The sequence below is a fragment of the Cynocephalus volans genome, chromosome 1 (genome assembly GCF_027409185.1).
Source record: "Cynocephalus volans isolate mCynVol1 chromosome 1, mCynVol1.pri, whole genome shotgun sequence".
NCBI classification, from domain to species: domain Eukaryota; kingdom Metazoa; phylum Chordata; class Mammalia; order Dermoptera; family Cynocephalidae; genus Cynocephalus; species Cynocephalus volans.
Genome location: NC_084460.1, coordinates 262,711,013 through 262,723,224, shown reverse-complemented (window position 1 = coordinate 262,723,224; position 12,212 = coordinate 262,711,013). Strand labels below are relative to the sequence as shown.

The 12,212-nt window shown below is 38.9% G+C and overlaps 1 protein-coding gene across 1 annotated transcript in view; it reads left to right on the top strand.

The window, feature by feature from the left end:
• ANKRD44 (ankyrin repeat domain 44) overlaps positions 1-12,212 on the top strand; it is a 188,123-nt gene that overhangs the window by 157,090 nt on the left and 18,821 nt on the right. The window contains exon 17 of the mRNA XM_063086180.1: positions 1,209-1,280. Coding sequence (XP_062942250.1) covers positions 1,209-1,280 — 72 coding nt within the window. The remainder of the gene's footprint in view (positions 1-1,208; positions 1,281-12,212) is intronic.

Genomic DNA, 12,212 nt, shown 5'->3' with positions numbered 1-12,212 from the left:
TGCTTGGAATGCTCTTCCCCCAGATCACAAAGCTCTCTCATCTCCCTCAAGACTGTTCGGCCATCACTCCTCAGCCAGGCTGTCCCTGATCACCCTACTTACAGTTGCAAACTGACCTCCCCTCAGGCCCTCCAGACCCTACTTCTTTGCTTTACTTCTCTCCAGAGCACCTTACACTTTCTAATAGACTACATAAATTCTTTCTTTTATTGGATGTTCCCCCATAAATGAGAAAATAGATTTTTTTAATACTTTGTTTATTATTGATTCCTCAGTGCATGGAACCCTGTCTGGGCATATGGTAATTGTTCATTAAGTATTTGTGGAATGAATTAATTTCTTTACACATGCATCCTTGTGCACTTGTCTAATTGTCTATTGGGAATTAATTCTTAGGGTCAAAGGTATGCACACATTGCTCAGAAAGGTTTTAACAATTTGTTCTTGCACCAAAAGTCCATGAGAATGTCATTTTCCTGACACCTTTGCCAACACCATGCCCTGGTCATAGTGGCCTTTCTTTTCCTTGAACTCACCATGGTCATCCCCACTCAATGCATTTCATTGACTACTCTCTCCTCCCGAATACTCTCCTGTCATACTTTTGTCTGATTTAATTCTTCTTAGTATTCAGGATTCACTTCAAATGTCACTTCCTTAGAGAAGCCTTTCCTGACCATCTGCTATAAAGTAACCTCCCAGTCACTCCGTATCACAGCACCCTATTTTATTTTTGTCATTTTCAGATATTTTCTCGTTTGTACATTTATTCGTTTGTCTATACTTTTTCTAAAATGTAAACGTCATAACAGCAGGAGCCTGTTTGTCTTTTTCAATACCATCTCCAGTAAATGTGTGTTTGATAATGGAATAAACACTGGATATGATATTTTCATTGTTACCAATTTGCTAGGTGAAAATGGATTTAACATGATTACTTTTCTGAATTGGTGAGGCTGAACATCTTGTCGAATAGGAAAGCCTTCTTTTGGATAGCAAATGCTGAGATGATATAGAAGCTTAAATATTCAGTTAGCATACTTGTTTTAGATATGCTATATCAGATTTCTTATACTGCTGATAAGCTGCATAATTTCTTAAATTTTTGAAGTGTCCTTTTTCATTTATGCCAACATTAGTATTCAGAAAGTACCATTCCTTTTGCAAAATTAGACTCATATACTGTTGTTTTCTTTTTGTCTTCACAGCTTTTAGAAAGAACCAACAGTGGTTTTGAAGAATCAGATTCTGGTGCTACCAAGAGTCCACTCCACTTAGCTGTAAGTGAGATATTATGGGCAGCTTTGCTTGTTGCAAAAAGAACTTAAGCATTCCCAAAGCTGGGCTTTTCTTAAGATGTAAGCACAGTAATACAGTGATTAATGATAATGAGGGTAGCACATGGTTAAGGCACAGGCTGCAGAGAGGAAGACTGCCTGCCTTCCAATCCCGGCTTCACCCACTGGTGGCCTTACACATGTTACTTATGCTGCTTTGAGCCTTGGTGTCCCCATTGGTAAAATGAGAGCAAATAAAAAGAGGTAATATACAACAGTGTACTTAATAAATTATTGTTATAAATGTTAACAATCTTTAAAATTCAGAGAAAACATTTCAGGTTAAAAGATTTGATTATATAAGACAACAGTGTACAGTGCTAAACCCATGGATAATCAAATATCATACTTTTGAATACCACAATTAAAAATTGTCAGATTTTTTAAATTCTAAAGATATTTATTTATCCAGCCAATTTATTCCAATTAACTCCATTGGAATTGATTTTTTTTTTAGACTTTAAAAGTGCTTTTTTAAATTGGCATGTAATAATTGTACATATTTATGGGGTACAGAGTGATGTTTCAATATATGTATACTATGAGTTATGATCAAATCAGGGTAATTAGCATATCCATCACTGCAAACATTTACCATTTCTTTGTGTTGAGAATATTGAACTCCTCTCCTCTAGCCATTCAAAAATCTATGATAAATTATTGCTAATTATAGACACCTAGCACTACTATAGAACACTTGAATTTACTTTTCCTATCTAGCTGTAATTTTGTATTCATTAGACAATTTCTCCCTATTCCTTCCCCTCTCTCGTAACTTTAATTCTACTGTCTGCTTCTATGAGCTCAGTTGTTTTAGCTCCTACATGAGAGAGAACATATAGTATTTATATTTTAGTGCCTGACATTTCACTTAACATATTGTCTTCCAGGCTCATCCATGTTGCCATGAACGACAGGATTTCATTTTCTTTATGGCTGAGTAGTATTCCATTGTGTATATGCACCATATTTTCCTTATCTATTCATCTGCTGATGGACACTTGCATTGATTCCATATTTGGGCTATTGTGGGTAGTGCTGCAATAAACATGGGGGATAAAGGTATCTCTTCAGTATAAAAATTTCCTTTCCTTTGGATAAATACCTAGTAGTGGAATTGCTTGATCATGTGGTAGTTCTATTTTTAGTTTTTTAAGGAACCTCCGTTTTCTTTTCCATATGGCTGTACTAATTTACATTCCCGCCAACAGTTTATAAGAGTTTCCTTTTCTCCATATCCTTGTCAGCATTTGTTAATTTTTGTCTTTATGATAGGAGCCATTCTAACTAGAGTGACATGATATCTCATTGTGGTTTTGACTTGTATTTCCTTAATGATTAGTGATGCTGAACATTTTTTTATATACCTGTTGGCCATTTGTATGTCTTCTTTTGAGAAATGTCTATTCAGGTCATTTTCCCATTTTTAAATTAGAGAGTTATTTGTTATTTACTGTTGAGTTGTTTAAGTTCCTTGTATATTCTGGATATTAATCCCTTGTCAGATAAATGGTTTGCAAATATTTTCTACCTGTCAGGGTTTTTAAGCACAAATTGTGAGAGCAAGATGAGCACATGCAGAACTGCAACTGTGCTCTTTCTGCCTGGACTCGAAATCAGGGTCTTGGAGGAGGTCTTTGTCTCTGATACTTATACTGGGAGGGGAAGACGTCTGGTATTTCATCACCAGCAAAGCTTCCTCTTCACATCCCAGTAGTTGAAGGGAAATGCAACATCTCAGAGTGATGATCCCCAAACTTTTCATGAGGGTGACCCAGCTGGAAAGTGCACCCACCACTGTGCCTCCGATTGTATCCTACTAACAGCTGGCCATCAGCCACTGTTTCCTAGGAAACTCACAGACTGGCAGCCACACCCAGCAGTGGCCAGCTCACCCGGCCAAAGTGGTGCTAGACAGTGAGCACTTGGGTCACGTCCGGAGAGATGGTGTTCGGATGCCTCTTTGTTTGGTAAAAGCCCGGGGCACGGTGCTGAGAAGACTGCGAAGGGGCTGGGTCTCTGGTTAACTGTTGTTGTGGCATTTCACTTAAAACCATGCATGCATAAAGCACTTCTTCAGTGTCATTCTGAGGAAAAATGGAGATGGAGAGTTTGGAGAGAAGAGAGGAGTGTTTTATTAACAGGCATACAGAGGCATTCAGACAAGGTGACAGGGGACATAGCATGAGGGTTGGAAGTATCCAGAATTGATCACACTCCTGGAGCCCTTCCTTACTGCCCTTCTCCTCTCATGCCCCCCAGCACACCTGCTGACACCCACTCACACATCCTCTGACACACCCACCAGCACGTCGACTACACACACACACACACACACACACTCTGACACACCCACCAGCACGTCGACTACACACACACACACACACACACACACACACACACACACACACACACACACACTTTGAGTCCAGTGAAATCAGGCTAAAATGTGCATCGACCTCGGTTTCCAGAGATGGGTCAGAGTAGAAAAGATGGATGGACAGTGGGATATTTATATGCATAAAGCTGCACATCCCAGTTGGCTCTTAGCACAGGTTGCTTTAAAGGTTGCTCTCTAGAATCCCTGCCCAACCATCTGCTGTGCCTGGGGAGGTTAGCGCAAAGCTGAGTGTTCACAAATATAGCACTCGCTGCCCCGAGAGAGGCCTCTGTGGAGAGTGAGCTCAGATGGGAATCCCCATGAACTTTCAAAGTGGGCTTGATTGCACTGCCAAGCCTGCTGAGAATTCTTGGCTTCCAAAAATTCTACCCTTTCTCATTCATTTTTTCCCCAAAATTACTTGTTGAGTGCTTACTGTGTGCCAGGTGTTCTGCTAAGCACTGTGGGTTTCCAGTTGTATGGAGACAGGGTGGTGATATTACTAGAAGGAGTTGGGCTTTGGTCGTTCTGCAGCTGGCAGAGGCCTAGGAAGAACACACAGAGAGGAGGTCCCAGCTGCCACTCTTTTCATGAGCAACTCTCCTGGACATGGTTTTCCCACCTTAAATTAAAGGGAGTGAGTTAGTCAGTGATCTCAAAGACCCTTCCCAATTTGTTAGTTTATTTAATTGTTTGTTGTGCAATTGGCCCATGCACCTAACCTCCTACATCTCAGTTTGCCCACCCATACTATGGGAGAATAGCAGTACCTCCTCATAGGGCCATTGTGAGGGTTGCATGAGTTAATGCATGTGAAGCAATTAGAACAATGCCTGGCACGTGTGTGCAATCAGCTAGCTTATCATTATTACCATCCATATCATTCTTTCATTTGACACACACTGACTGTGAATAGGGCCAAGCACTACTCCAGGAGCTGGAGATGTTGCAGGAAACAAAACCCAGCCTCCGTCCTTGTAGAGTTTCCAGTCTAGGAGAGACAATAGGCAAGTAAATATCTAGCATTATGTTAAGTGAAATAATCCAGGCACAGAAAGAGAAAAACCACATGTCCTCACTCACTTTAGTGGGAGCTAAAAAAAAAAATAAACAAATAAACAAAAAAAGAAAGAAAGGCTAATCCAACAGTCACAATAATTTGTTGAACTTTCAAAAGGTGAGAATGAAATTGAGGCCACCAGAAGTGGGGAAGGAGGAGAGGGAAGTTAGCGAGAAATTGGTAAAGGGCCACAAAAAATGATTACATTGTGTAATGATAAACATAGTAATTATCCTGATTTGAGGATCATGTATTGCACACAGGTATTGATATTCAACACTGTACCCCACAGATATGTACAATTATGTTTGAATTTTAAAAAATAAATTAAAAATAAAATAAGTGAATGAAGTGATCATGTCATCTCAAAAAGGACTGGTGAGGAAAAATCCTTACCTAGACACATTATGTTAAAGACAATAATATCTAGTAAAAATAAGATTGAATACAACCACCTATAAAAAATTAATTAGACTGATATGAGATCTCTTAAAAGTAACACTGGACACAAAGGAAAGTAGAGGAATATTTTCAAAATATTGAAGAAAAAACTTTGTACCGAGAATGTTATATGCAGCCCACTGCCATTTAAATGTTAGAACCACATTTTCAAGCAGAGAAATCCTCAGAACATGCATTTTGGAAATACTCTTGCAAGATATACTCAAATGGGAAGATAAAAAAATCCAGAAGGATATTGCAAGAGATATGGGAATTAAAGAAACCAAATAACTTCATAAGCTTATTAATTTATTAACCAAAGAAAAGAAAAACATATTCATATTAACACAAAACTAAAGTCCTAGATAATACCAACATGATGAGCATGGGGGAAGGAGAGCATGCTAAAGTACTTGTCTTTTTATACAGATATTTATGTTTACGAACATAATAGAGTAAATAAACAGAAACATTGGACTTAGAATATGTGCAATTAACATAAGGAAAATAATAAATATCTAGCATGACAGATGGTAATATGTGCTGCAGGTGCGAAGGAGAAAATGAAATGGGATCAGTGAGATACAGAGTACTGAGGTGGCAGACAGTGTAGCATAGAGTCGCACATTTGAACAGACCTTAAGAGTTACCCAAGTTTATAACTGACAGAGAGTGTTCTGGGCATAATTGCAAAGTCTCTGGGTTGAGAGCATGCTTGGCATGTCCACAGAACAGCAAAGGGGACCCTGGGGCTGGGGTAGAGAGGTGGGGATGGGGTCTGACATGTTGTGGAATGAGTGGGGCACTGGGGAGAGGGCTGCCACAGATCTCACAGGGCTTCCTGGTCCACTGTAAGAACTCTGAGCAAAAGAGGAAACCGTTTGGAGGGTTTTGAAGAGGCAAATGACATGATAAGACTTTTTTTTTTAAAGGATCTCTTTAGCTTCTGTGTTGAGTTTAAATTGCAAGGGAGCAGAAGCAGAAGCAAGGCAACCAGGCAAGAGAGGATGATGATGATGATGACCTTGAGCAGGGTAATTGTAATGGATTCGTTCCAAAATTATTTTATTCTTTCCCTCTAAATGCTACCACTTAAAAAAAAAATTATTTGTTTCAAAAACCCCACAAGTATGCCCATCACCCTCTCTGGGGATCTCTATAGCAATTAACTTGATAAAACTCAAGTCACATAACATCTTAGGGGGAAGCATTCTAGCACTGAAATGGAACCAGATGCTCCCAAATCTTGACTGCCACAAGAAACCTGACCTGCCTTGAGTTACTGTTTCCTGGCTGAATGAATCAAGTCTCCAGGGTTATCGGCCCAGTGAATTTCATAAGCATTTCATCCACTTGAAAAAATTAAATTAAGAAACAATGTTATGCAAATGAAAGGCTCCAGCTGTCAAGATTTCCAGATGGATCCATTGTTTTCATGGATTCTGTTGGGATCCCAATTCTTTCCCCTCATTGCCTTTCATTCCTATCTAGAAAGGGTCAGAGAAATTAATCATAGTTAAGAAATATGTGAGTTACTCAATGAGATTTTTTAAAAGGTATTTCTTAAAATAATTTTTAAATGTTTGATTGAAACCTCCAGTGAAGGCTTTACTTTATTTGTAGTAAAATCCAAGAGCCACAAGCTAGACTACAGGAAGAAACAAGAGGAATTCTATAGGTAAATCTGGAGTCTTTTTTTGTGTGTGTGTGGCTTCTGGCCAGTAAGGGGATCCAAACCCTTGACCTTGGTGTTGTCAGTCCCATGCTCTACCAAGTGAGCTAACCAGTCAGCCCTATAAGTAAATCGATCCTTTCAATTATTCTGTCTTTAAGAGAGTTTTCAAGTACCTGGTGTAGAAGAGGGTATGGGCTGGAATTCTAAAGCTTTCCTAATGACCAGCAGGTTCACTCCATTTTCTTTTCATGTTAAGTCTCTTTAACATGTGTTAGTGGGTTTATTTTTTGTTGTGAGGGTTAAATGAAAAAGTGCAGGGACCTTTTGCAGGGGCACAGTTCTTAAGTCAGCACCTAACAAAAGTGCCCTGTGATGTCACTCTGCTGTCCTGGACAGTGCTGACCCCTTCCCACCAGCTTCCTTCCTGCCTATGTTTCTTGCTCCTTTCCCATGTGTGTCTTCTCTTTATTAAATCTAAACATGTCAGCCATCATGCTTTGTATATATGTGTGCATTTTAAGTTGTCAATTCCATTTTCTTAGGCTCAGCCAAGTTGAAGAAATTAACATGTTTGCTATCCTTGTCATAATATAACTGGCACTGAAGAATCCAGCACTTGCAGATAGCATCTAGAACCTGCTGTTTTCTACATAGTCTCATTTCCCTTTGGTGTGAAGTCACAATTTCTGCATAAGCTGAATCGGTGACTACTATAACAATTTGAAATGGGAAGAAGTGCTATAGAAAGTCAATTTTCAAATAAACGACAGACACAAGCCCAGAGTAATGTGTGACAGACTGATTTACACCCTGATGTAGCTGCTCCCATAACCACAGCCTTTTACATGAGGATAGGTCCTCCCTATTTGTCTTGAAATCACCTATAACCTGAGTTGATAATGGATGAAACTGGGTGAAGGGTTCTGGGAATTCGTTATACTGTCCTCTTTTCTTTGTGTGTGTTTGAAATTTCCTATAATAAAAAGTTAAGGAAACATACACCTTACAGCTATATTGCACCCTTTCCATATTTGCTCATGAAAAGACCACAGCTCAGGCTGTGGGGTCACCTGGTCCACCTTTGAAACCCAGCTCCTCCGTGCATGACTGTGGGAGAGCTGGCTACTATCTCTGTCCTTCTGTGTCCTCATTGGTAAAATAGGGATAATGGAGGCATCCAAACCATGGGTTGTTGTGAGAATTAAATGAGGCGATGCATGTCTGCTATTGCCTGAGCAAGTGCTCAATAAAAGTTAGCTATTGCTTCAGAATTTAGGTTAGAGTAAAGGGTTCCTATCCTATGTGGTTATGGTTTGCATGCAAGTATAGATCAGAAAGTCAGAAATGCAGGAATTTATTTCCCTGTCTCAAGAAAGGCAGTGTGTGTAGTAAAAAGAGCAGTAGTCTAAAGGTTAGTCCCAGAAATGTACCTTCTTGCTTCATAGCTCTGTCCAAGTCATGTCACCTCTGCATTAAGCCTCCTATAGGAGGGATTTAGATTTCTGACTCAATATTTGTTATTCAACTCTCTCTTCCATTGTTTCATCTCTATTCCACATAGAGAAAAAAATATTTTGTTTGAAAATCAATTACATGGAATTATTGGAAAAAACTATAAGATGGTGCCTAAAAGCATAAAACCCATGCTTTAGGACCCATGGTCACAGGTTCTGGGTCCAAATCCTGACTTTGTCACTTACTAACTAGATGATCTTTGATGAGTTAATTAACATTGCTTATTTTGGTTTTTCATCTATAAAAAGGATGTTTGCAAAGATTAAATGAGATGGTAATGTGCCTGGAATAGTGCTCAGCACATAAAAAGCCCTCAATAAATAATTGCTATTTAAAAAATATACTTCTACCATTGATGCTAATAAATGATAATAAGTCATTAGATCTATTTGTGTATTCATCAAACAATTGCTCAGTGTCCACTGTGTGCCAGGTATGATTCTAGGATACAGCAGTGAACAACCTACATCCAGTCCCTTCACTAGTAGACAATAAACAAGTCAATAGATGCATCACAGATATCAGGTGGTAACAAGTGCTATGAAGACACAATAAAGCAGAATAAGCGGGGTGGAGGGTGTCTGGGATTTGGGGTGAGGTGGGGGAGGAGGCTGCTCTGGGAACCTTCTCTGACAAGGTGATATTTGAGCAGAAGTACTAGGAGGCCCTGTGGCTGTCTGGGGGAGACCTTCCCAGATAGAGGAAACAGTAAGAGCAGGTGCAGTGGCCCAGAGGAGGAAATGCATGTATCTAACTGTACAGAGGGCTGGTGTGGCTAGAAGAGAGTGAGTGAGGGGCTGTGCTGAAGATGAGGGTAGTGGGAGGCCAGATCTCGAGGGTCTGATTGGCCATGGGAAGTTTTGAATTTTGCTATCAATGAGGGAGGAAGCCATAGGGTAGTTTCATGCAAGACATGATCCAACTTGAGATAGAGAAGATTTCATCTGGTGGTTATATGAATAATAGATTGCAGGTGGAGAAGGGTGGGAAGGGAAGCTTTTGCTGTGGTCCTGGCTAAACAAGATGGTGGTAGAGTAAGAAGTGGATAGAGGCTGGATATATTCTAAGGAAAGAGTAGAGATGATGATGCCTTGGAAGTGGCATTGAGGGCAGCATCTTTGTGAGGATTAGATCAGGGATGTGGGAGCTGTTTTCCTGCCCGATGCTGGAGAACCTGATGACACCTCTGTGTGTGTTAGCAAAGGTGTCTCTTCCTTTCAGCAGACACATTCCTGTACCAGGGCACAGCACCCAGTTGCCCTATTGTCACAGAGCTCCCGTTCAGAGCTACAGACTTGGGTTTAAGAGGAGCAAAGACAAAGATAACTCCAAGGTTAGGGGCCTGAGCAACCAGAACCATAGAGTTGCCATTTACTGAGATGGGAAAGGCTGCAGATGGGGCAAGTTTCAGGAGGGAAATTAAGAATTCACTTTGAGATGCCACTTTGAGACATTCAAGTGTAAATATCAATAGGCAGTTGGATATACAAATCTAGAAGTAAAGAGAGAAGTTGGGATTCATCAGCATATGAGTTATTATACTATGTGTTGTTTATAATATATATGTTTAATATGTAACATAATAACTATTCACAAGAATAATGCAATGAGAAAGGTTTTAAAAATTTATCTGTCAGTACGGTTAGTTTCTATGCATCCTTTCAAATCTAGTTTGTGTTATTATTGTTAACATATACTCAGGAAAAAGCATTCAAACCATTTTTATGATAAGGTAAAATAAATCCATATGCTATTACTGTAGGGGCCAAGGGAATGCTTCCCCTCTGCCCTCTAAAGATTTGCTGAGAATGAACTGACAATAGGCAGATTAATCGGAGAAAAGCCATACAGATTTATTTAATGTGCATAAGCACAGGGGAATCGCAGGAGAATGATTACCCAGTAACCCAATGCAGTTCATATGCTTATATACCCTTCTTCATGGGGAAGGGGAGATGGGAGAAATGTGGCAATTTTGAGGGGTAGTAAATGATTTTTAGGGGCAATGAATGAACCTGGGAGGCAGACATTATCTTGTGAATGGTTCTCTTTGGAAATCAAAAGGGACTGGAGAAAAACAATGACTTGGGAGAAACTTCTTCTGGGCTCCAGGTGTGGTGTTTAATATCCAGTCTCTTCCTCTGTGATATCAGTTTTAATCTTCTCTGGTAAATGAAATTTCAGAGAAAGGATTGAAGGCAATTGTGTTCCTCTTTGGAGGTCTAGTTTCTAGGTAGATAAGGGAACTACAGAAGACTGAGAGACTGGAGGTGCTGGGGTGGGGGAGAGGTTAGGAGACCTTGAAGCTGTATCTTTAGTTCAGCATGTCATAGCGCCATATTTCAGTATATCATTTTCTGAGCCCCGTCATTACCTCCTGGTACTAGAGGTAACCGCTATTAATAGTTTCTTTTGTGTCCTTCTAAAATTTTTCTATGTATATAGAAGTATATACATATAGGTATGTATATATGGATATATTTGCTTTTTATATAAGTGAGGTCATGCTATAGGTATTGTCTGCAACTTAGTTTCTTTTCAAAATAATTTTGATTGATTTTGTTAAACAACTCTCCACAAACATAACTCCAATTTATACTCCCACCAACAGTATAAGATTTCTTTTTGCACGGTGTCTTAACCATTACTAGGCATGACCAAACTTTTTAATTATTGCCAATCTGGGAGTTGAAAATTAGTACTTTAAAAATTTACATATTTTTTTCATGTTTATTGGCCTGTCTCTTTTCTATAAACTACCTTTTCATGACTTTTGCTATTTTCCTAGTTTTTAAAATGATTTCAAAGAGCTCTTTGTATAGTAAGGAAATTAGCATGCTAAGCCTTTTTCTAATAAGATGAGCCTTGAGTAACAGCTGCAGTAGAAAAATAAAAAGTGCGGGTGACATAAGAGGGGACTTTGGCTGCTGAAGACTGGGGACAAGTTTTCCTCTTTCTTTCTTTTCTTTACCTCCCTCCCCCACCCATTTTCCTCCAGATAACCTCACCCCCTTTCTTTTTTATTTTCAATGTTCTTTGCCTCTGTGTGTGTATATATCATATATACATTTTTTTACCTTATAGACCTAGTAAAAATTATCATGCAGTCTTTTAGTTTTGGATTTTAGTAGTATGAATCCTCTTAATCTTGACACAGCTTAAAGCCTTGAAATAGGTCTGAAGTTGGTGCTGGTACATGGAATATATTTCCATAATTGTTTTTATGTTCTCATTATAACCAATGGAAGAAATAAAGAGGAAGCATCAGCTATATACAAAATATAAAGCCTTCGCAATGTTATCTCTTTTAATCTCCACAGCAATTTAGTGGAGAAACAAACTCCAAGTGAAATTAAGAAATTCACAAGGTCACGTGGTTAGAAATTAGTGAAGTGTTGGACTGTAATGAAAAGTCTATATGCCCCTGTTGAATTCCAAAGTCCACAATGTTTTTAGTAATTTTTTTTCTCCAGGTTTGCTAACAGAAAAGAATCCTGAAAAAAAAATTCTGATTCTGTCTATATGCTTAGGATGCAACTGACAGATATAAGAATATATCAATTCATTCAGCTATTAGTCTGTATTAGATTATTAGATCAATAGATATAAATGTAAGAATACATTAATGCATTTAATGTTTGGAGCAAATTATAAGACAAAAGAGAAAGAACATATGAAGAAGTTCATATGTAACTATAGTTTTTCAATCTAAATTTCCAGTTTGCCTGTGTTTCAATTATTATCCCAAGCATCTTTCTGATGTGCTCTTTGGAGTGGTCTCTGTCTGTGACCTTGGAATCTCAG